The following is a 27,085-nucleotide window of genomic DNA, read 5'->3' as shown; positions in this document are numbered from 1 at the left end:
TTAACAAGTTGTGCGTAATCTTTGCGTTCATCGACACGGCCGCTAGGTTTATCTCGATCAGTAAACATGATTTTGCCGTTCCGTTTTTCTACCGCATTCTCGTTCAGTTTAACAACGATATTATGATTGCTACTCTTGATTTCGTTTTGGTTATCTTCTTTCATATCTTTTAAAAGTGTTAGTGTATCCTCAGGCGACTTTTTTTCACGACGCGACGTCGCAGCCATTTTAAGTTTATGGATTTCCAAAATTGACCCCTGCTTGAACGGATAGGGTTTTAGCTGTTTTACCTGTGAGCGTAAGTTTGGGCCGGAATGCTACGGTGGTAACCTGTGTGACATGTTTCTCTTAGAATCTATCTATAAAATAATGTTCAGTATTTAATACTTTAAAATTAACTACATAGTTCCTAACCTTGAGAAACACCAGCGCCGCGCAATAATATGATCCTCAACATTAACTCAAGATCACGTCACTAAATTGACTATTTTTCCTGCACGCTCAAACAAAAAGTGAGCAATGCATGGAAATTCTCGACTAAGAATTTTCATTGTGTGAGCTAAAGCGATAAGATAATGGTATGAATAAACGTCATATTTTGTTCTACGTTACAAATGTTGGATATTTATAACATTTCGTCTTAATACCTACTATGAATATGGTAATGAGTTTAAAATTTCGTTACGGCTATTTTGACGCAGTTTTGTATAATTTAACATGTAATGTACAATCTTAATCATCGATGTTTATTATTAAATGTAACATTTATCCCGATTATAGTTTTGACTTAAGGTCTACTGGGTATCTTTAAGATAGTGCCCGCAATTCAATCTTCGAGAGAACAAAAAACTTTTCTAGCATTTATTCAACTAGCACCGTTCGTAAAAAAGGTATAAAAAACCGAAATAATATTTAACATGCTTTAGAGGTACATTATGTACTTTCTCTGAGAGTTATCTATGAAACCGAAAACCTAATTTTTGAGTAAACCACTGCCGTTGTTTTTACTAAAAGAAATGAAATACAGCCCTGACATCACATGCAAAATTCAAATCGTGGGACTGCTGTCACTTTATTAGGTACGCGTTAGGTAGCGTAGGTACTATGCGCGTGTCGGTCTTTTATCTTCAATAGGGTTGTCATAAATAACTCTTACTTAGAATGTTTTGAATTAGTTTCTATGGAAAGATAATTATGCTTCTTTTGATTTGATATTTTGACAGGGTGATTCCTTATGAAATATACTTATGCACCCTTCAGTATTCTCTTGTAATTATGTTACACTTTCTGTTTGTCTGCTTTTATTGCATTAGTACCTACCTATGTTAAATTATTTTTGATTAATTTTCTAAACTCTACGAAAAGCAGGAGAATCTGTATGAGTGTAATTTATAATTTCTTCAATCCTTATACTCAACATCATACTATATATATGTTAAATTGTTTTTTTCTTGGCAACGGTACAATATCCCGATTGAGTTGCCTGTTATTTAGTCGGCAAGTCGGCACACAAAATTTCTAATGGTACTATACGGTAGAACATTTAAGCACATCATAAGATCATTCGTTATGATCATGATAAAGCACTTTTCACTGCACAAGATATCCGAAGTACGATGATGAAGTTCGGATTCGAGGTTTTATAATCCACTTATCAACGTCCCACTGCTAGGAACAGGCCTCCTCACTCAAAGAACAAGGTTTTAGAGCATAAACCCATCACTCTGTAATATTTGTTGTTAGGAATAAGCGGGACATACGGCTTAACGTGCTTTAGAGGCCACCAGGAAGACACCTCCAATTCTCTAACTTCATGTTAGTACCTAGTCTGAATTTTTATCACCTGACAAATCATGGTCTGACCTTGGAATCGATCCCTGGTCAGCATGCTTACCACTATATCAACAAAGCAGGTGAGGAAAACTTGCCTCTCAAGTTTTATTTCCACATTTTTATCACTCGATGACGAGTCTGTGACAGAAGCTTGTTTCAGAATAGTTTTATGTTTATAAATTAATCAGTTGCAGATCTTTAAGCAATATGCATTAAAACTTGTTAAAGCTGTCTTGAAAAAATTTCGTATCATAATGTTTTATTTAATAACCGGGTTAACTCGACTTGTTTTGCTTCCATCTGATTTCTTAGTCAATATATTTCCTTCGCCATGAGCACACTATCTAATTGCATTGAAGATGCTATTAAATAAAGCACGTCAGCATTTGATCGGTTTTTTAAAATTCTCGCGGTAACTGTTAGTTTTCCCCGCATAAAAAGTATGTCTTATGTCATCTGAGATGGTGAATCTTAGCCTTCGAAATGTGGATCGAAGAAACTAACGCTGACAGTCTTGCTAGAATGCAGAAGGGAACCGAGTTGGTCAGAACCATAAAGCAGCGTAATACAGTGCCTAGACCATATATTACCGATAGTTGCTGACAAACCATGAACAAGAAGTTTAAAAAACTGACATTTGACCTTCAGTAATGGAGAGGCATTGAAATTAGAAACTTTTCATCTTCAGGATGTAAGCTTTTTAGTGCAATTATGTGCTATACGATTGATGAATACGATACGATACGATTGACAAGGTTGCTTGGAAGTTCACCGCTTCATTTGACGTATAATTGTAAAATGCTGGTACTTTAAAAGAGCAACGACTGAGTTTCTTACCGGCTTCTTTTAGGTAAAATCTGACTTCCGAATCGGTGAAAGAGTTACTAAGACAAACAGGTAGACTTGGCGTTTCAAAAGTGCTTGCGTTACTTGAAATAAATTAATTAAGAATGAATTCAATCAGTTAGAGTGAGAAGCGTCACAAAACTTATGTATATAATATTAGTTAGGAATTAAGGATAAGATTGAAGAACTAATGTTTAATGCCGCCATATACCAGCAACGACGCAGTAACTAATTAGATACCAGTCTCAATGACAAATTAATTTGTTGTAAAATGACATCGAATATAAATAATAATTCGATGTCATTTTAATTCAGTTAACGCTGCGCAAATCATACTCCGATCCCAGAGGTTGACTAACGATAAGTTTAAAAACGTTCTGACTCAACATAAATCTACATCTGGATGTGGTTATTTTCATATATATCACTGCTACAACATGTATCGCATGACGCCAGACGTTATAGAAGAATGTAGTTTAATTTTAAATACTTAGGTGTCCATCTTTATATTTATATACCCGACTTGATTGAGTCTTCTGTATTTAATGTATAAATGGAGTTATAGCCTATCTTTCGAGAAGACCGAGTTCGAAACCTGGCACTTGTAATTTTCGTGTTTTAAGAAATTCAACATCCAGGTTTTCCCAACCCATTGCCGGCCATTACCTATAGTGCCTGTTGTGGGTATTTTGATAATAAAGTAGTTGTCATCCAACACGAGTTTCATTAACATACCATGGTGGCAGCGGTGGGATTCGAACCCACGCCTCCGGAGAGACTGGTGGACAAGCCCGGATGTCCTCTCAGAATTAGAAGTCTGTAGTCCACTAACTTGGTGGACCAAATGCGGATTGATAGACTTCCCACGCCTTTTGAGAACTTTGCGGAGAACTCTCAGGCATGCTAGTTTTCTGACGATGTTTTCTCCCACTGATAAAGCAGGTGACAGTGAGCGACTTATAACTTCAAGAGGTGCTTCGATAAGGATTGAACTCGGTTGTAACACGAAGACCGTCACCTTATTTACCGTTAAAGAGTAAATGTTAATAAAATCCTTTATTTATCCTTACATACTCGTATAGCTCAATACCATAATGTTTATGATCACCCATTCGTTGTTTGCTCTCGAACATCTGTCTCGACAATATAAATGGGGTGTGTCACCACAGTTCAAGATCTCGACATGATTCATACATAACTTACGCTCAAGACGACAAGATCTCTGTTTCACATTAATTAAATTATTAAAGACTAGCTTTTGCCCGCGACTTCATCTGCGTTTGATTTTGTTTTTTGATGTGGCATTCAAATTTGTTGTAGTTCTTAAAAAAATTTAAAGTATTTAGTATCGCTAAGCCTTAAATGAGGGGTGTGCTGTTGTCCACTGAGAATTTCTGTCCTCTATCTCCAACCACATTCATCAGATCTACACAAAGTTTGGGCAAAATTAAACACATATTAAAACCTCTACAGTACAAAAATAATTATTTAAATCGGTTATAATTTGTCGGAGTTATGGTGTAAATAAAACTAACGAAATAAAAATCGTCAAACACTTTCATCCCCTCTCCCAAAGGAACCGAGCTTAATTTCGGGATAAAAAGTATCCTATATTACTTCTAACACTTCCAAGAATATATGTACAAAGTTTCATGAGGATCGGTTAAGTAGTTTTTGCGTGAAAGCGTAACAAACAAACTTACATTGACATTTATAATATTAGTAGGGATAGGGATTTATGTAATTTGTCTGATAGCCCAGTGTTTTAATTTGTAGCGGTGTTAGGCTTCGCATTCGGGGAGCCTAGTTCGAGCCCCACCACGCGTCTCAATCTTCAACATTGTTTGCGTTATAAGAATTAAATATACCTTGCTTTAACAGTTAAGGAAAACATTGAGTAAGCTTGTATGCCGGAGGGTTCTCCATAACCTTCTTAATGAGGTTTTAAGTCCACCAATCCGAACTTGGTCAGCGTGGTGAACTACGGCCTACACCCTACTTATTCTGATAAGAGATCCGAGCCGAGCCGGTAATTGAATGATTATTATAATGATGATCTGATGTGTCTTACTAAATAATTGTCTGTAATAATTAAATCATCTTAACCGACAGTTTAAAAAAATCTATTCAAAGTAGGTATACTGATATTTTGCAGCGGATTCTATGACCGGAATAGTAAATTATTGTGTTTAAGTTTTAGTGATATTAGTTCATTGTTGGTTTTTCTGACTACTGACAAAGATTACAGTTCGAAAAATCATTCCCCGTTGGAACACTACATTTAATTTACCCCAAGTTGTATTATATACTGTGGGGGAAACGTTTGGTTTAGGAAGGCACTAGCTTCTAAGTTACGGGCATTTCTAGATTAGTAGTCAGGGTTCCAAAGGATTATTGTACTATGAATATTGATTTTCTACTCCTATTTCTTAATCTAGGTTGTTTTGTTTTGTAGTTTAAACCCGGTAGAATACTATATTTTCTCGCGATAAAAAGAATCCTACGACCGTCAAACGACAAAATTGGTCTCGTTATTCGGCCCTACATATGTAACAAAAAAGCGAACAAACAAACAAACAATAATATAAGTATGGATTACAGGCGCGGTCATTGAGTTCATTTGATGAAAAGGGCAAAGTTTGAGGCCATCAGGTCAGGTCTAATGGTGAGTTGTGACCGAAATTTCTAGCGCTCATGTAATACCAACTTTCTTCGGTTTCCTTAAAGTGTATAATTCCTTAGCTGTTAAATCCATGTTATAAGACTACTATGAAAATCTATTGTTGTCCAACACGCTCTAGAAATATCAGAGGTCAGTAGACAATTGATGCCAGTGCTAGTTTATGTAAAACACAAAGCCGTTAAGTTAGATTCTTTGACCTTTAGTATGGTTTATATAGATATTATAATCAACATGTTATGATGGATGTGTACCTACTTTGTTTATTATCGAATTATACAACGTGTAAATGAAAACCGAAATAATACTTTACAGGCCTTAGAGGTACATTCTGTACCGTCTCTGACACTTATCTGTGAAACCGAAATTTTATTAAACCATTGCCGTAGTTTTTACTGAAGGAAATCAGATCTAGCATCACATTCAGAATTAAAATCAAGTGACTCCTGTCAGTTTATTAGGTACGCGTGGCGTAGCATAGGTACTTTTTGCGTGTCGGTCTTTTATCTTCAATAGGGTTGTCATAAGTAAACATTAAGAATGTTTAGAATTCGTTTGTATGGAAAAAATAAATATGGTTCTTTTGATTTTATATTAAGGACACGGAGGTAAAGGTGTGTACAGTCTACTGCACAAGGCCTGAGGAGACACCGACCTAAGCTCTTCTCAATTTAAGAGTAAACTCGAGTCCTGTAGCGGGTCAATAGTGGGTTGAAAAAGATGATGATGATGTACATACATATGTTTGAAGTTGAATTATAATTGTGGTATTCGAATTACCGAAACTTCTTATAGGATTATGTAGGATTTACGCTTGATGAAGGTTCTGAGATCACCTTTATTATATGTGAGTTCAAGAAAGTTTTCAAACAAAGAACAATTTAAGCTTTTCCGTGTTGTGTCTTATTTTACTTTATTTATTTTCTAAGCCCATTTTTAATAGCCATATGTATATAATGCTTGGTGATAATGGTAATCTTAAGATTACCATTATCACCAAGTAAATTCTTTACTTATTCGTCATTTATTTATAACTAAGTAATATAATAATTGTGAAAGTGTGTCCGTAAGTTCCTATGTTCGGCGAAACCTGCATCCCAGATATCTTGACAAAAGACAAGGAGACAAGTCTGTAGCCTGGAGCAGGACATAGGAAACTTTGTATCCCGGAATATAACAGGGATTTTAGAGGGTGTTTTTTACATATGACGGCCCTGCTTTCTGAGTTCAAGGCCTTGGGTTCGATTCCCACAGCTGGAAACTGTTTGTGTGATGAGCATGAGTGTATTTCAGTGGCTGGGTGTTTATCTGTATATTATAAGTATTTATGTATATTATTCATAAAATTATTCATCAGTTATCTTAGTACCCATGACACAAGCTACGCTTACTTTGGGACTAGATGGCGATGTAGTATTATATTTATTTATTTATTTATATTTGTAGCTCCGCAGTAAAACATATCTTGATATCATTTTGCATATCAATAATAATGGCCCGAATTCTGAAGACCGACATAGGAGCGTATTAGCAAGTGAAATTAACTTACCGTAACAAATTCGTACGCGGGGTAAGATACTATACTCTTATGCATATTATATAGATCCTTTTTGCCATCATTCCATCACTATACCATTGAGTTATGTCCCAACTAAACACACAAAAAAATATATATAAAAACTAAATTAGGGTGTATTTGCGGCCTTATCACTGATAGTGATCTCTTCCAGGCAGTGGCGTGCACAGGGTTTATGACCAGGGTATGCATAAAGCAGGTACATGGCATAAAATGGAAAAATTTCCTCCAATACTAGTTATATAAAAAAATTTGGGTATGCAGTGATTTTGTGCATGTATGAAGTGCTCGCCCCTGCTTCCAGGCAACCATTAGGTAAAAGGAGAACAACAGTTACATTAAAAATAGTGGTTGGTGCATATGTTGGTGTAAAAGGTACATAAAATTCACAGTAAACTTACATAAGATTACGTATACTATAAGATACAAATAAATTTACATAAATATTGAATAAAAATAGAAATATTATAAAAATACACAACGTGTACATAATTACGAATTAATATTTAAGAATGCATAAGTATATTTCACAAGGAATCACCATGTAAAAATATCGAATCAAAAGAAGTATATTTATTTTTGCATACAAACGAATACAAAACATTCTAAGTGTTTACTTATGACAACCCTATCGAAGATAAAACCGACATGCGCGTATATGAAATATACAGAAATGATATATGGGTATGCTATAATCAGTGGCGTGCATAGAGGGTATGCACACGCTATGCAGATGATATAATGAGTTATATTAATCATGTACGAGTTGTAAAACTTAAGGGTGGGCTTTTTATAACAATGCCTACCCGTAAGTTTTATATAACTCGTACTGGAGATTTTTATCATTTTATGTAATCTGCATACCGTATGCATACCCTCTATGCACGGTACTGGCTTTCTTCTATATATATAAAAGAGAAAGTGTGTGGGTATGTTCCGTATAGGCTCCGAAACGGCTGGACCGATTTCAATGAAACTTTCAGGGAATCTCCGGATTGACCTGGCGAGTAATCCTGTAATGTTTGGTGACGATCGGAGCACTCCTATTTTTGAACTGTCAAACTGTAAAATACAGCTTTTATTTACTATAATGATATTCTATGTATTGTATGTTATCTACACCCAGTACATGGGTGTAGATAATGATCTTCACCCGCTCGAGAAGAGAATAGAAGAGAATGAATACGGAGAGAAATAAATGATTGAATATATTATGAGACTTAAATTAAAAATTTAATGATGTAAGTTTACTGTTTAAAGAAAATAAAGCAAAATCTAGCCCGCCTAAGCGGGCTGGGTACGCTTGTAATAAATAAACAAATATCTAACTTTTTTGGTTTAATATTTTTTAACTAACTGTGATAAGACGTGATGTTATATATATATATATATATATGTATATATTAGCAATTAATTTAATATGTGTCGTGTGGTTAAGATCAGAATACTGACTGAATTGACCCTTACTCTTCCCGCGGGTGTAGGACGAGAGAATATAACAGAATGGGCAGCAGCGTTCTCTGTGCTACTACTACCATCTTACTGCGATCACTAACACGGCAGCCCAGCATAGTGATTATTAGCCTTTAGTCCAGCTGTGGACTGTGACAGGCTATTGATGATGATGTTACATAATATATGTGTAAAACGCAATATATACGCTTAATATGTGTATATACGCTTCCGATCAACTAATAAAGGAAATTGAAAGTCTTCTCTATAAGTATGCAATTGCATATGTATATATATGCATTTCTCATGAGGCCGGCACAAATGAAAGCCAACTAACTCTCCAGTGGCTGGTTATGACTTTCTTCAATGGGCTATTACCCAATGTTATTTTATAGATCACCATTGCTGTTTAGGCTCTGTATACCGCGCGCTTTCACAGCCGCTGGTTTTCCATCTAGTTCATGCAATTCGCTTCCGTTTATTTCCGCTAGTGCCAATTTGTTTATTCATATATACGTCTTTTTCTTTTCTTTTCACATAATGGTAATCTCGACAACCTTTGTTTTTGTGCTTATTGTTCTGTGACTCACAGCGGACTAGTCGGGTAAGTAGACATTGTTATTCGTCTGACAGTCACGCGCTGTATCAACTAATTAAACGATGAAATGAACTTTTTGTTCGACTTATCCAACAAACATTGTACGAGATCTCTTAGCTCGCAATCGTGGAGTCGTTATCACATTTCAAATGTATCGTTAAAGCAAAATTGACCTAGTGACATTAGGTCCGGCACTCATGATTTTTGTTACACGCTTTATATTAGCTTCACTTGTATGTTTGTTTGTAACCGACTTCTTTGGGCGCGATTTTGACCCACTTTAAACGGTCAGATTTCTTTCAAACTTTGTAGACATATCGAGGACCGATGACAATACACTAATCTGAAAAGATTATTCCAATTTTCTATAAAAAATAAGATTTTTTACTAATTACTACAGCGCCATCTAGACCCAAATGTAAAAAACCTATGGCGTTCGCGTACCTAACAAATTCCACAGAAAACATTAAGCTACTAGAGGGCGTTAGCTATTACTTTTTAATGGCCTGTTTTAAATAATAATTAGAACTTGCATATCGAGAGACGGGCACACTGAATAAAAAAAAAATATTTTATCTCTTTAATAGTGGATGGGTTACCGATTTATTTTGCTCTAATAAAAATAATAGTTAAAGAAAAACTAAAAAAAATCGTTATTATGAATAAACTAAAAGAAAGAAATTACTTTAGTTTTTTATACCAAGCGTGTTTAATTTTACATACGCTCTGTATGAAGTCAAAGCTAAAGAATTATAGGCAAATTTAAATTTATTGCGAAGGAAAAATTAATCAACTTTACTCCGATGATCAAGTATTTCGAAAACGAATCCTCGGTTTCGAGCGACTGAATCTTGAAGGCTTCTGGGCACAGGTGCATTCCGAGACCAGGTTGCGACCGCGTTGCAATTTATTTTCAATCTTTGTATCGGCAACTAAATATGATGTAAACTTTGATGATGAAAAAGAGGACCGGTACTTATGCCGTGATGAGACTTTACATCCATCATCATCATCATCATCATCATCAACTCGTTATCGGCCTACTACATATCACGGGTGTCCTCTCAGAATGAGATGGGTTTAGGCCGTGGCCTACCACGCTGGCCAAGTGCGGATTGGTAGACTACACGCGTCGTTGAAAACATTATCGAGAACTATCATACATGCAGGTTTCCTCACGATGTTTTCCTTCACCGTTCAAAGCAAGTGTTGTTAAAATTGCTTAAATTAAAACGCACATAACTCAGTCAGTGGTGCGTGCCGGGGTTCGAACTCGGTCTCCGCGAAAGGAAAGCCGAAGTCTTACCCAATAGGCTCAGTGGCGTGCACTGGGTTTCTTACCAGGGTATACATACAGTTGGGAAAATAGCATAAAACGGCAAAAATCCTCCTATACAAGTTATATCTTAGTACCCATAACACAAGCTACGCTTACTTTGGGGCTAGATGGTGATGTGTGTATTGTCGTAGTATATTTATATTTATTTAGTATATTTATATATAAATTTTAGGGTAGGCAGTGCTTTTATGCATGTATGAAGTGCACACCACTGAATAGGCTATCACCGCTTCTAGTTTACATTATTTCGCAATTATAAAATTGTGCGTCTCTTACAACGTTGACCTAGTTTAGGGCCAATGCTACTGCATTTATTCAATGGGAGATTTAAAAAAAATGAATTTACTTATTCACATTACTACTTGTGCGACTGACTCCGAAACACTGTTTCCGAAAAAATCGGCTTTTAAAATGATCAGTGGTTTAAAAACTCCATTAAATATTTTTCAAAGTCAAAGACCGACACGCGCATAGTACCCACGCTACGCGACGCGTACCTTTGTTATAGATTAAATAAGTAACACCACTTCATTTTAGTTTTGCATGTGAAGTCTACAGATAAAGTGCTACTCTGTATCTGATTTTTTTCATTAAAAACTATGGCAGTGGTTTACTCAAAAACTATTAGCGTTTAGGTTTCACAGATAAAACTCAGAGACAGTAAGAAATATGCCTCTAAAGCATATGAAGTATTATTTCGGTTTTCATTTACACGTTGTATATTATGGGTATGTAAAGGCCTAGTCTGGCGCTATAAGCCAGATCAGCCAGTCTTTGATGAGGTCTTCGATGAGGCGTACCCATAATTTGTCACCAACCAAAGTTCGCTTTAGTATTACTCTGCATTTTTTCATAGCATGCCCGTCTGCAATAGAGTTTACAGTTTGACCTGAATCTCCGGCAATCCACATCAAATAGCATGTGTTAGATTATATCCTATTACGCAACGGTGTTGTAAGATTTCATTTTCATTTGATCCGCACAATTAATACAAGCGAGTTCTTAACTGTTATTACCTAGTTATTACACTGCTGTTCCATAAAAGCGTTACGCTCGCTGTAGAATATAATAATTCAGTGGGCAATTTTGTCTCTTTCCGCTTTTTGATAGTGTTTTCGTATACTTTCACTTATTAAAATGTAGGCTACTTTAAGAATTCATTGTAATAATATATGCACAAGTGTTTTTGCTTTTTTTATTTGGGCTAAAACAATGCATTGATCTTGAGGACGTTTCATTATAGTATGTTTTATATCATAGGATACTTTTTATTCTTGCTTTCTGGTTCCTTGTGTTTTTCTCCCCCTATGTTGGCTGGAAAACCATAATCAACCTTCCAATGTCCCACTTTTGGGCACAGACCGTCTCTCTTAAATGAGATAGAGTATTAGAGCATATACCAACCACGCAGCTACAACACGGGTTGGCTTTAAAGATTAGGTATTTTCACGCCAAGATAGTTATTATAACCGGAACCGAGAGTTTAACGTGCTCTTCGAGGCCCGAGCATGAACAGCGCCATCTTTCTTAACTCCGAATTGGTACGTAGAATTTTTCAACGCAATATATAACAATTCTTGCCCCGGCCCGATCATCAAACCCGTGACGTCGTGATCTATTATCGAACATGCTAGATACACTAGAGTCACAGGACAAACTGCAGCAGTCGAACTGGTAAATGGAAGTAGAGTAAATAATATAACATCACCCTAACACAGCTGCCGTTCCGGCGGGTGCTTCCGGAAACATAAATGCTAAATAGACAGACGGTTAACAGACAAACAACCCATTTGTTGATAAACATTTTATAAAAACTTCGTGTTTCGTTTAGTTTGCCCCAAAGTATAGTTCGTCGGCTAAAATAGTAGGCCTAATAATAAACAAATCGGTGTATTGCTTAAACATTTATCACCGCATTTGTTTAATTTTTACATTAATGACAGTATTATAAATAACTACCTTTACGCCTTTGGATGCATGGAAAAGATGTAGCGATAGGCCATCAAATCGTACGGTCGTTCTAACTTGCTCTATGTACCCTTATTTTCTGTTATTTTTTCAGTGGTGTAGGTACAATCAATTTGTAAAATTATAATTATAATAAGTTTTATTCATCTGAATATATATTACTATGCGGCCTTAGAGTACATGCTGAGTCTTTCAAGTAGCCGACGCTTTAGGCATGAGACATCGCTTAACATATTTGGCCGAATGAACTATACAGAGGTTTTCGTAAACATCTAGTTCATTGGTCTTATCCAAATTAAACAACAGATTGACGTATTACGTATTTGATAGTTTTGGGTAAAATTAAACAAGACATTTGTTTTCACTGACTGACAGATACAACGTACAACATTAAACCAGTAGTAGGACTTCAATTCTGGGCAACGTGCATTCCTTAATAGGATGGACGTACTTAGTTCCTACATATATATTTTAAAGCCCTTACAATATCTTAAAATAACCCGTGTGGATTGGATCCTTTAATTTCATCCGCCGCCTATTAACGTCCGACTTGTGGGCACAGGCCTCACTCATAGGAGATACGGTTTTAGAGGATAAACCCAACACGCTGGTCCAATGGTAGGCTTTAACGACTATTGTCACAAGATTTCCTTACTCCTGCTGGTACTGAAAAAAGAATGCTGGACATAACGTAAACATAAGAAAAAAAACCAATAACAAGAAAACTAGCCACTCTCCACCGCATGCGTGTATAAATGCAGGCAATAGACGTGATGGACTTACGTTCTAAGATATTTTCCTAAAAAAAAAAACAATTTACATATCACATCAAAGAATATAGTGTAAGAGAATACAGTGTCGAGTTAAATTATGAATAAATATTTTAAAGTTACATTTGTCTAGCAGTGTGCTTCAACTATGCAGAGATTAAATGAAAGAAACAGATTTATGACTAAAGATGTCAAGATCGCAGGAGGAAACCAAATCCAAAGGCGGCACATTCTAACAAAATATATAATATAACAAAACGAAAAAAAATCTACAATTTAGCAATTAACTATTTCTTAACTTAAGCTTAACACTACACTAACAGGATTTTAGAACGAAGTGTTCTTTTTTGTATACGCTAAGACGTATACAATAAGTGTAACGTGTATACGTTTTGTTATATTTGTAACGGTTACACGATTTGTGCACATGTTCTGCACTCTTTATGCATGCCTGCGCTTTGCTCTTATTTAGCTTGTACTGCTTACTTTTTATATGGTTTTGTACCGGCACTTTGTGTTTCGATTCCTAATGAGATGTTATTTTAAATCTGACATGTGTTGTGCTATGTTAATCAGTATTCGGGGGACATAATGTTTTTATATGTATGCCATCGTCGCGTCGTCGGCATGTCATAGGCACAGAATTAAGAACATACAGAATCCTCATTCAGCCATTATTGTATCCAGTGCATTGTGTCCAAAAACAGTGAAAACGTCAAGTCTCTCTCAGTGGCGTGCACTTCATACATGCACTGCCTAGCCTAAAATGTATATACAAGTCTTATAGTAGGAGAATTTTAGCCGTTTTATGCAATTTTCCAGCTGTATGCATACCCTGGTAAGAAACACAGTGAACGCCGCTGGTCCCACTATAAACCCGCGGAATGTTGCTAGCTCACAAACTTTCCCATTTTATTGTAAGCGTTTGGAACATTAGAGGTAAAATAATTACTTTCCACTGCTAAATAGTATGTAGTATATGTGGTGTTTTGGTAGAAGCCGTGACGGGTGATGCAATAACAATATGCAATAACTTTGGCGTAATGTAAATCTGTCAGATTTATATGAAGTTGTCATACTTAAATGTTTGGTCTACTATATAAAACACCGATCCACACTAAAGTAACTTAACTTTAGATGAGACGCGAGACGCTTTTCTATATCTATACCTACTTAGAATAAAACTGTAACTCGAAGATTTCTGTACATTTAAAATAATTTGAAAATTTTAACCTGGGGATGCTTTATAATCAATCGATACTGATTCCAAAACAGATTTTTATTTAATTTTTGTCTGTCTGTCTGTCCGGGCATCACGTGAAAACTACTGAACGGATTTAAATAAAATTTATCACAGTGGTAGCTGGTATTCCGGGTCAACATATAGGATACTTTTTATCCCGATAAACAAAAAGTTTCCTCCGGGAAACGGGATGAAATGTTTTATCAATATAACTTTGATAAATATATATAGCTCCGTATAGCTCCGTTAAATTTGAACCGATTATAATAATTTTTTTATATTTGAAAGTGTATACTATCAAGCATGTATTGTGTAATTTTGCAAGCATTTATTCTTTAATTTGAGATATTAAAGCGATTTGGTGCAGACGAAGTTATAAATAAATAAATATTCTACGACAATACACACCCAGAAGCTGAAAACATTCATGTTCACCACACAAACATTTTTTAGTTGTGGGAATCGAACCCACGGCTTTGGACTCAGGAAGGGACGCTGCCCGCTGCGCCAATCGGCTGTCAAATTTGTTATGTAACTCAACTTCAATTATACCTATTCTTTACTAGATACGTGCTCACGTGTAAACCTCGTGTTTTGTACCTATGCCATCTCTGCTCTCTGGGCTCATATTCTATTTTTTAATTTATTTGTTTTAACCAAGCTATGTTTCTATTGTTTCAGTGAACAATGACCATGGACAAACAGTTGGTATGGGTGCGGGACCCCACCGAGGGTTTCGTACTCGCCCGCCTCCATGAGCTCATGGGAGAGGAAGCTGATGTCTTCCCAGTGGACAACAGGCATCCTCGACGAGTGTGTAACTTCGATGACATCTTCCCGGCTGGCGACCCTTCTAAAGATGTTGATGATAATTGTAAGTCCAATAGAATTGCTCAAATAGAAGAAGAAGGAGAAAAAGTCTTTATTGCACATAAAAATATGAAACCAGGTTAACAAAAATTAAAATAAAAACGATAGTATACATATGCACAAAGGCGGTCTTATCGCTTGAACAGATCTCCTCCAGACAACCTTTGGTTGAAGAAACATATTAGAGAAAACAGTTTAGTGCAAAACTTAAATCGTGCTAATTATAAACATTACATTCTTATACTACATATATATATTTATATATATGTATATAAATATCAATATATATATATATATATCAATATATAAACTTAAATACATATTACTATTTAAACATACACATAAAATACATAGATATTTTGCTACATACTAGACAAGAAATAGTCTTTTACCCGCGATTTAAAGATGTTTAATGATTTGGACTGTCTTATATCCCTTGGCAGCTTATTCCATAAATTAACCACCTTTACCGTAAAAGAATTGCCATACGCCAATGAACGACTAGCAGGAACGTGTAACAAGCTGTCATTATTAGCTCGCAGATTTAAGTGAACATTGCTACCAAGAAAGGTGAATCGCTCTTTTAAATATGGTGGAGTTTGCGGATAATATAAAATGGAGTAAAGGAGAGAAAGAGCGTGTAAGTTAAGATTAGGGACACGGAAGCTGTATCGACACCCGTTGAGAAATTCGGTTACGTTGTTTCGGATTTTCGATGTTCCGATTTGAAGTGTCTGTATAAAAACGTAAATACAGGGTTAAATGAAATATACCAGAAAGTTCTCGGCCTGTAGTTGTTAACATTAAAACTAACAACTTTTGTTCTAAAACTTTTTTTCTTTACGACTTCTAGGCCCCTAGCTAAGACCTCTAGGCCTTAACCTGTAAAGGCTAATAAAAGTATAATACCGAATGCTTGAATGAATGAAGCACTTCCGCGCTCTTATCACCCAGATTAAAGGGTTCAGCCTTGAAGCTAGTAACCACCCTGGAAGAGAATATCATGCCTAAAGATTGTTAATATATCTTTCCCAAAGTCCAACGCTACGAAGGCCAAAATTTGACCTATTAGGCTTCCATAGAACGTTCCAGGTATATACCCCCTGCGTGGAAATGTCACGGTAAATAGCCCAAAACGCGAGGCCGAACCTCTATCTGTCCTTCCATTAGCAAGTTCAGACTATATTAAGTAACTAAATTGTCGTCAAATGTATGTCGAAAGCCCACCAAACAGCATGGAGTAGCGTGAGGGGTCTACGTGGACTGGTGGAACTTTAACCCCTTATCATTGCGGGAAGAGACCCGTGCCCCCTGTAATGGGTTGATATGATGATGATTATGATGACGACGACGACATTGCAAACGGTAGACAACAGACCTTACACAAGATATATTAAATAAATGTATGTACTATGGAATTGTGTTATTAATCACTCCTAACTGTCCCACATTAGCTTTTACATTGCTCTCGTGCGAAGCTAGGGCGGGTTGCTAGTATAAAATACCAACTTTCAACTATCATTATACCTGGTAATATTGATTGAACATCGATTTTTTTCTATCCGAGAGAAATCCGCGGTTAACACATTAGAGATTCGAGGTTTCATCATGAAATAAGAGAAAATCTTTAAATAAAATAATTTTTTATAAAGGCATTTACGTGAGGTATAAGTTGTCAAGAAAATTATATTAAGTAAGAGGAACAATGCAAAACTGTAATACGAGGCGCGTAGGTCAGGTACGCTTGTCGCCCATGGAAAACTGGTTCATTTCTTGTTTATTGACCAACCAGAACATGTTTTACAGGCTGAAATGGAAAATAACTTCCAACCTGAAATGAAGTAAGTCCGTAGGTTGAACGAACTGTATAACGAACTAACGAACTATCATTAGTAGTACAGCTTTGCGTGACAGAGCTCGGAAGGGAAAGTATTACCTGCCGCAAAGCAGCGTTGCTGCCTTCAAGCAGCAATGCAGAAGGGTTCAGGCCGTAGTCCATCACACTGGCCAAGTGTGGCCAAGCTGCAAAGACATCATACGCCACAAGAACCAAGTCCAAGAATTTGAAACACCTTACAGCGCCCAGCGAGCGTTCATCGGTTTCTAAGATGATCAAATCCAAAAACAAAATTTAGTTTCAAGTAGACCAAACCACATTTTAAACGGCAAGTTATTATGTTAGTAGTGTCTCTACAACCGGTTTAGAAGGCAGATTCTATCAAGAAGGGCCGGATAAAACGCAGCACATATATGTATAAAAAATAGCATCATTTTACAGTTTTTATTTAAAAAAAAATCTCTTTGTGAGAGATTAAAGCGGAGCCGGATGCTTCCAAGCAGCCTTGTCGTTAAGAAATGCATCAAAACAAGATTTATTAAATGTTTTATAATACTTGATCAATTCGTCGGTGCTTTAACGGTGAAGGAAAACATTGTGAGGAAACCTGCATGCATGTGAGTTCTACATAATGTGTGTCGAGTCCACCAAACCGCACTGGAACCAGCGTGGTGGACTACGACCTAAACCCCTTCTATATTATGGAAATTGAGGCTTTATTTGCTCTTCGCGAAAAGCAGAAGAATCTGTATGGTGTAATTTATAATTTCTTCAAGCATTTTACTCCGCACCAAACGGATCTTCGGCAATGTACCTTCTACACACGTTTCGCTGCGGAGCATCCGGATGCTCGGGATTCGGAGCGAACTTGCTTCCGGTTCCGGTTTTGGAGGTGATGAATACATGATCATGATGATACACACACTTAACCCGTGAGCAAAGCATGTATAACTTATATCCGACTATTGTTTGCAGGTGAACTCATGTTCCTCAACGAGGCGACGCTACTCAACAATATTCTAACACGCTATAAGAAGAGCAAAATTTACGTAAGTACAGTAAAGTCAACACTTTTTTACACTTTCCTATGATTTATCGAGTACTAGTGATGGATTTATTTACAATCGCATTCGTTCTTATAGCTTATTTGTTTTAATACTTTATTGTACAGTTACATAACATAAAAAATAAACATGTACATCCCGCGTCATTACACCTAGTTATTTATAAGTTGTGGAGTATTTATAAATAATATAAATAAAAAAGCCATTCATTCTACTACCATAATCATAAATTTCTTTTATGATTAGTACTGTTGGTATTTCATGTTATTATTATACAACATTATTAATTATTTATTTCCTTAATTTTAATGCACAAGTTATTTATATACATTATACGCTATGTGGTGTACCTTCTAGTGATGGATTAATAATTTACAATCGCATTAGTTCTAAAAGCTAGTTTGTTTGCTTTAATTTAAAAAAAAATCCCGCGTCATTTATTATAGCGGGCCCAATATCGTACTTTCTCTCTCGCTTAATATAAGGCGTATGAATATTGTGCTGAACATAGCACGAGTCCGATCGCTTTTTCAAAATCTACTAGCTGCTATCTGCCCGCGTTTATCACGATTTGTTACGAATCCTGTTGGAAACGGTATAAAAATCTACCAAATTTCGTCGGATCTGTTCAGAGGTTTTTGTAAGCACATTAGTAACACATAAAAAGGCACAGTTTCGCTTTTATGTTACATAAAAAATAACATGGCAATAAACATGCTAACGCGCGAAAATTCGCAGGCTTTCGAATATAACGCACAATATAAATAATTAGCATGGCCACTTACCAAACTACCTAACTGATATCGCGTGGCTCGCACTACCTTGGCGCCGCCGCTATCATTTCAGAAATTATGTTACAAGTATATAGCATACCTACGTGCATACAATTATATGTAAGTGCCCCTTCGGTATCTTCTAATAGTATCTTCAGTAAAGTTCTAGAACGTTTGGACCTCCCCGGCGCAGTGGTGAGCGCTGTTATATGGGTGGAGGTCCTAGTTTCGATCTCGGCAGGAGCAGTTTAAGAATTAATAACTTTTGATTATTATTAGTATTGAAGAGTTGCAAATAAAAAATACTATATATTGCACACGAAAACAAAAATAGAATTTAAAAAATAACAATGGTAAAAGTAATTTAAATTTGCGTAACAAAGGCGGCCTTATCACTTATAGTGATTTCTTCCAGGCATACACACGCACACAAGAAATATATATATATATATATATATATATATATATATATATATAAGATTTATATAAACATATGTATTCATATACATGAATAAATACACATACATATTCATAAAGAATTAACATGTTTATAGTGACAAATATTGCCTCCTTACACGACTTACCTGATTTGGCTGATACACCTATTAAACCCCCCAACCACGTTATTTGCGTGTTTCAATTAAAAAACGTCTGAACCGATTCAATGAAATTCGGCACAGAAGTATCTTGATTTTTATCCTGATATAATTCATATAGGTAAGTATTGTGAAGTTCTGTCCTTTTAACGAATCAAACAAATCGGTTTCTGTATGGCATGCTTAGTGACTAGTGTGGTATATAGCCACGGCCGAAGCCTCCGAACGAAAAAAGTTTAGGACATGACTTGCCAATTCATTAAATGGAATACAGCAAAAAAATTTACCTAAGATTTTGTATCAAAAGGAGTCTTAACAAAGGGCAAAAAATCAGCAATCATGATAACTCGGAGTTGGTTTTACAAGCATAACTCATATAAGTTATAACTCACCTTGACCGAACCGCACGCCAACGTTATCGATTATGACGAACGCAGATATTGCGGGTAAAGAAGGCAACATGAATTTAATAACATTACCGGATTACATTATATTACAATGCTTTTACCTAGTTTCTGTTACTATAATAGGTACAAATGTAGGGTATTGGATAGAAACAGGCGTTACTTTGCGGAAATCCATAATATATTATGAAAATTAACCTTAATTTGCTACACTCCGCGAACAGCAGGAGAATCTGTATGGTGTAATTTATAATTTCTTCAATCCTTATCCTCTATTCCACACCAAACAGATCATCGGCAATGTACCCTTTACCCACGTTTCGCTTCGAAACCGGAGGATCTTCAGGAGATGTTGATTTACAGTGACTTATAAGTCATTTTAAAGATTTAACAATGAATAACTATTAAATTCTTAAAAACTTATAAGTCATTGTAAAGATGACAATGAATAATTATTAATAACTAGATGTGCCCTGCGGCTTCGCTCGCGTAGTTTTGGGAGGCAGCGTACTGCTACATAGTCTACACCTATAGTCATATATGAGACTAGCAGACCCGCACGACTTCGTCCGCGACTAAGTCCCAAAAAACCACATCACGTCGTCTAAAACTGCGTTGCGTGGATATTGAAAGACAAATGGGGAAAAAATTGCGAAGCCATCCTGTAGAAGCTGTTCGCTTTTCCGGGATAAAAAGAAGCCTATGAGCTATGCCAGACTATATTGTAGGTATCTCTGCCAAATTTTAGCCAAATTGGTTCATTCGTTGTGACGTTAAAGCGTAACGAACATCCATCCATACATCCATCCATACATCTTTTCTCAAATACTTTCGCATTTATAATATTAGTAGGATGGCACGCATACATTCGACCGTTGTCCCATATGCCTTGCGACTTGCTGTTATCTGTGAAGAATTATATCCTTAATCTTCTACAATATTCATCAGATCTTTATTAAAATTAGACAATATATGCTTGGTACACACTGTCAAATAAAAAAAAGAATGATCAAAATCGGTGCAAATTTAACGGAGATATGAAGTAAAATTGATAAAAAATTTCATCCATATCTCGGAAGTAAACTTATTTTTTATCGGGATAAAAATCCTATATGTTGACCCGGGATATCAGCTAAAATTTTATTTTAATCCGTTCAGTAGTTTTCACGAGATGCCCAGTGAGTCAGACAGACAGACAGAGAAAAATTAAATAAAAATCTGTTTGGATTCAGTATCGATTATAAAGCTTCCCCCGGTCAAAATTTTCAAAATATATTAAATGTATAGAAATCTTCCAGTTACAGTTTTATTATAAGTACAGATTTTTATCTTACGTAATTTTTTTTTTTTAATGAAAAGTGTACTTTATTATTTCTAATACCTCCAAGAATGTGTATAAAAAGTTTCATTAAGATCGGTTCAGTAGTTTTCGCGTGAAAGCGTAACAAACAAACTAACATTCACATTTATAATATTAGTAGGGATATACCCAAACGTTTCCAAAAAACAAGTCACTAGTCACGACATTATGCACAGTAATGTGTTTGTTGCCATATTAAACGTATAAATCTCATTTTGTTCCTACACTCTAGTACGTTGCTGCCCCATGACCAGGGGGTAACAACTTTGTATGAAGCTATGACAGACTGTACTTCTTCTCCTTGGAGTAATATTGTTCTGTGCTCAATGTCTACGCTGTTGAATGAATAATGCCTTTAGAAATGCGACATTTTTGCTGCATTAGCTAGTTATGCGTCGACCATGGTAATAGAAATAACTATAACCAATCAACATTTCAAGGATCAAGCAGCTGTAATACGTAGTCCAAAATTAGAATATCAAACATAAAGAGAAATTTTCAGGTTTCCCAAACATTTGGCGAAAACTTTTAATTTCAGAAATACCTTCAAGTTTTTATCTTAAGCAATATCTCGGATTAATATTGTTTAAAAGTCTTTTTAAGAATATTAAAGTGAAAAGCGCGTAGTGTATTTTTGAGCTATCGATTTGACCTTGAGCGATGCGCCATCCCATCTTAAAATGTTGTTTTTAAACCTGCTAGCTTAAGGACGCGACGTGTATTTGGACCTACAAATCACTGTAACAGTCCAATTCGTTTCAAACGATCTCTTGCGAACTGTCAACTTTGAAAGCGTCCTACTTCATTTAACATTATCTGCACTCCAAATTAAAGGCGCAAGTTTTACGCAGCTATGGGCCATTTTTATACTAGTGCTTTCCATTCTTTATCATGCATCATGACTTACTTCCCGGGTATTACATTTTACAACCAATAGTCGAGCAAATAGTCTTTTAAGTAGTAATACAATTAAAACTATGTTAATTCTATTATAAAATGTCCGTTTTTAGATATACAATCAGCAATCTGTAACCTGATAATGCCATCTACAATATTATGTTGTTTTCTTTACAGACATTTGTGGCGAATATTCTGCTTGCAGTCAACCCTTACGAAGACATTCCAGACATGTACTCGTCTACCACAATCAAGAAATACCAAGGCCGGTCCTTGGGTGAACTACCGCCACATGTATTCGCTGTTGGTATGTTGACTTTATTGTTCTTCTTTTTTCACTACCTTCTAGTGTTCTTGAGTAAGAGCGTGTATTTCGGCAGAGTTTTATAAGAATAAGGAAAGCAAATTACTATTATCACATTTAAACAGGAACTACGAGATTTATATTCTCGAACGTTTCACTAGCGTCATCTTAGTTTCTGGTTAACTGGTCAAGAGTCAACTGTCACGTACATCAATCACACACAAGCATACTCACGCATTTTATTGAGTTTCTGATTCTGTAAATTTCGTAACCACGAATGGTTCATGGTGAAAATCAGCTCTCGCCCTGTTTAGCCTTAAAACTTTGGCTTTCCAATAGACCTAGATAGAATAGACATGTTTTATGAATGTGTTTGTTATATTGTGTACTAATGCGGCTTAATTGATACTAGCCTTTCCTAACAGGCACCTCCTAAGGTAAATATTTGAACAACTGAAATATGAGAATAGATCATGACGTATTGATGAAATAAAATATATTTAAGGCACCTTGTATTGGAAATATAACAATAGCTTATTTGAAAATATCTATCTACTGAACAAATCGTTACTTAACCAATGTGTATGATTCACATCACTGTTAAATTAGTAATGCAATAACAGTTACAAAACAAAAGTTCAAAATGCCTATATGAACGATCTTTTTTTCAAGTGGTAAACGAATTGTGAAAATCATTTGCTTTATTCGCTCCCATGAATTGTCATATATCTGCCTTCTTTTCCTTGGCTTTATGTTTACGATGATTGAATATTTTCAGCTGATAAATCATTTCGGGATATGAAGGCGTTAAAACAATCACAGTCTATTATTGTATCCGGAGAATCGGGAGCGGGGAAAACAGAGTCAACGAAATACATCCTAAAGTATCTTTGCGATTTGTGGGCAAAGGGAGCTGGGCCCGTCGAACAGAAGATATTAGATGGTAAGTATTCAATATAAACAAACAAGCTATCCACATTGTTTTAATAAATCCCATGGGAACCGTTAGTTTTCCTGGGATAAAAAGTACCCTTTACCCTTTTAACTAATTCTTTACCAAAGTCAAGTTGATTGGTTGCTTAGTAAGAGCGTAAAGGAAGGACAAACGTACAATATCGCTTTTATAACATTAGTAATGATTAAAAGCTTAAAAAAAAAGTTAAGTGCTAAGATTTTAATTAGTTTTAATATGCATTCTTAACTTAACAAGGAATATAACTTTTTCAGCGAACCCTATTCTTGAGGCTTTCGGCAACGCAAAGACAACCCGCAACAATAACAGTTCACGTTTCGGCAAATTTATGGAGGTTCACTTCTCCAACAAATACCAGGTCGTCGGAGGTCATATATCCCACTACCTATTAGAAAAGTCAAGAATTTGCACGCAAAGTGCTGAAGAGAGAAACTATCACGTGTTCTATCTGCTGTGCGCGGGGGCCCCTCAAGAACTACGTTCGGCGTTGAAGATAACCAAACCCGATGATTATTTGGTAAGCTGACAGCCTTTTTATTGTTTATATTAAATTTGTAATTTTTATATCAAAGGAAGACAAGTGGGTCTAATGACCTCCCCTGTTCAATTATTTATCTAACGTTAAGGAATGCGTTTAGGTAAATTTTATTTAACTTTGTTACAGTATCTCAAAAATGGTTGCACACAATATTTTACATCGACACAATCAGAAAAGAAAATCAATGCCAGTCAGAAGAGCAAGCAGCAACAAGCGAAAGCTGGTCTGAGAGACCCCATATTGGACGATGTCGAGGACTTCCAAAGGTTGCACCAGGTAAGTTCAAATTCAAAATTTAAGTTTAAAATTCATTTGATTGAAGTAGGCCTAGTTTATAAGCGCTTTTGAAACCTCAAGTCAATCTGTTTGTTGAGACTATCACCGCCGGTTCGGAAGGCAGATTCTACAGAAAAGAAGTAACAAGAAACTCGGCTCGGATTGATCTTTTTTCAACATTATTTTACAGTTTTACAATCTTAGATTTTTTTGTGAGAGACGAGAGCAGAGCCGCCTGCTTCTGAGCAGCCTTGCCGTTACGTTCGTAAACATTTCACCAATCGCAGTTTCAGTAAAATTGCTTCCTGCTACCAACTATTTTATCTAGAATAAAGTCTCATTTAATTTCAAATGTAACCCTTTGATCTTTTAAATCTTCCACATAATTTATTAGAAGTATTAAACAGTCCTTCCTCATCATTTAGATTCGTACTGTGTAGAACTGTCGTACATATTTATCGCTGGAGACTACGGGTCCGACAATAGTCGACCAATATTTTGTTTCGTTATTTATAATTAGAGTAATTTGCATTACTTATTTACTGAAAAAGTTCTCATGCTTTCTTTTTTCTGTAGCCGTAGTACAAGATTGGCTTGCTCGCAATGGGAGAGTCGTTTTCGAGTATTGAAATACTTGTACATGCATCCGAGTATAATGGATCTTTTTTGAATTGAGCTAAAGCTCAAGTTTGCCTAAAATCTTTACCTAGCTTTTGACAGAGCGTTTGTAAACAATAATCAGAAGTACAGGATTTGCGACTCTAAACCGAGAGACATTAGGTCCATCTAACTTTGACGATAGAGAGTTTAATACTCGAAAGCGACACCTCGCATGTGAGCGAAGAAATTTTTTACAAAGGCTTACTGTTCTCCAGATTTTAACCTTGATATCAATTTTCCTCCTATAGGCCTTATCCCGAGTTGGTTTGTCAGAAGCAGAGAAGAAATCTGTGTACTCCGTAGTAGCGGCCGTACTTCATCTCGGCAATGTGGAATTTGAAGAGGAAGGGGGTGCGCGGGGAGGTTGCCGAGTGAGTCCCGAGTCTGAGACCGCACTCGCGACGGCGGCTTCTCTGTTGGGGGTTGACCCCGGGGAACTTAGGATGGCGCTGGTGTCCCGACTCATGCAAAGTTCCCGGGGCGGCATCAAAGGAACTGCCATCATGTGAGTTATCTACTCCTATTCTCCACATGAGTCTCTTGGTAATCTCTTAGTAACGAGACATCTGAAGTTCTACTGGAAGAACGCGGGGAGTGGGTTGCTCTTGACTCCACTTGAGTCGATTAAATTAGGTGCTTGTATTTCAACACATGCAAAGCATTCGTGGCGGCATCTAAAGGACTGTTATCATGTGATTCTACGACACGTGTCCACGTTAGTCTGGTGCGAAAGGTACTGAGTTACTCCCATTGTAGTATGGGTCGGTCCATGTCGGTCTTACTTGACGGCCGACTAGCGCAGTGGGCAGCGACCCTGCTTGCTGCTTGCTTGCGAGTCCAAGGCCGTGAGTTCGATTCCATCCACTGCAAAATGTTTGTGTAATCAACATGAATGTTTATCTATATATTAAAAGTGTTTATGTATATTATTCATAAAGATATTCATCAGTCATCTCAGTACCCATAACACAAGCTACGCTTACTTTGGGGCTAGATGTTGTCGTATATTTATTTATCTGTTTATTTACTATTGGAGGTTGACTCGGGAAGAAACTTTATTTTATTTTTTATAATCAGATCGAAAGTACAAACAAAACTTCATCGCCCATGAAAGAAACACTTTCTACATATTTCCGCCCTGCGTCCATCAAGCCGTAGGTGGTAAGCCCCAGGTGCCTATAATTACATGGGGCGCAAGGCGGCTGAAATCAGCATGGTTGTATACGGTAATACTACCCCAGACGAGCGCTGGCATAATAGTTATTTATGCAACTGTTGCATAATACGGGGTATTAAGACACGAATGTGGGTATCACATGAGTGTTTTAGCCCCTTATTATCAGCAGTTGCATAACAATTTATCTACACCCATCATATGAATCCCCTATAAAAGATTCTGTAACAGCATACTTCTAACATTAAAACAGACATTTTTATTTAAAGTTTTTTTAAAAGATGAGAATAAAAGCTGATGTGTCCCCTTATCTAATTGGTCTACAGGGTGCCCTTAAAGACGTACGAGGCATCAAGCGCCCGCGACGCGCTCGCAAAAGCCGTGTACAGCCGGCTCTTCGACTACATCGTGCGGCGCATCAATGACAGCATCCCCTCGAGCGCCTCAGCCTACTACATCGGCGTGCTGGATATCGCTGGCTTCGGTAATACAGTTTCTCATAATGATCCTGCAGGGCTAGCAAAAGCCAGAAGACATAAATGACATCGCCCGATTGTATCTTCTGACAAGGGATATAATTACGGTGCCCACTTGCTAAAGCACGGGAACATTGAGTACGAGATGTTTGCCCCCATTTGTAATAATACACATATATTATTTGGATATTATACTCCGAGATGATAGAGCTGTGGGCTGGTGGCTTGTGGCTGTGGGAGATAAAATTTATATAAAATATTAAATAAAAGCATAGCTTAAAGCAGTATTCGTTTAATATGACAACTTATTGACAAATAATCAATCATTTTTTTTCCGATAGAATATGGTATACGTAACTTGTCTTCTTCTTTAGCTTTTTTAGGCTTTTACTTGGAAGATCCGCAAAGGAGATTGCCAAAAAAGACAATTATATAAACAACGGCACGTACAAAACAATCAGAATTATATAATAAAAAACTTGAGGATAAATTTACAAATACTTCATACTGTCATACATAGCCAGGACCTATTCCAAAAAGTATCAGGCGTACGTAATGGAGTGTGGGCAACTTGTTTA

General features: G+C 36.4%; 1 protein-coding gene across 3 annotated transcripts in view; it reads left to right on the top strand.

Moving 5' to 3' along the window:
- The window catches only part of LOC120626464 (myosin heavy chain 95F), an 89,822-nt gene that overhangs the window by 24,975 nt on the left and 37,762 nt on the right, over positions 1-27,085 (top strand). For all 3 annotated transcript variants that reach the window (XM_039893992.1, XM_039893991.1, XM_039893990.1), the window contains exons 2-9: positions 14,987-15,179; positions 17,988-18,061; positions 22,284-22,413; positions 23,189-23,353; positions 23,638-23,900; positions 24,048-24,197; positions 25,106-25,362; positions 26,358-26,515. In XM_039893992.1, the coding sequence (XP_039749926.1) occupies positions 14,993-15,179; positions 17,988-18,061; positions 22,284-22,413; positions 23,189-23,353; positions 23,638-23,900; positions 24,048-24,197; positions 25,106-25,362; positions 26,358-26,515 (1,384 nt within the window). In that variant the 5' untranslated portion in view covers positions 14,987-14,992. The remainder of the gene's footprint in view (positions 1-14,986; positions 15,180-17,987; positions 18,062-22,283; positions 22,414-23,188; positions 23,354-23,637; positions 23,901-24,047; positions 24,198-25,105; positions 25,363-26,357; positions 26,516-27,085) is intronic.

The sequence above is a fragment of the Pararge aegeria genome, chromosome 9, assembly GCF_905163445.1.
Source record: "Pararge aegeria chromosome 9, ilParAegt1.1, whole genome shotgun sequence".
NCBI classification, from domain to species: domain Eukaryota; kingdom Metazoa; phylum Arthropoda; class Insecta; order Lepidoptera; family Nymphalidae; genus Pararge; species Pararge aegeria.
Note: the sequence above shows the minus strand (reverse complement) of the source record. Positions and strands in the feature narration are given on the sequence as shown.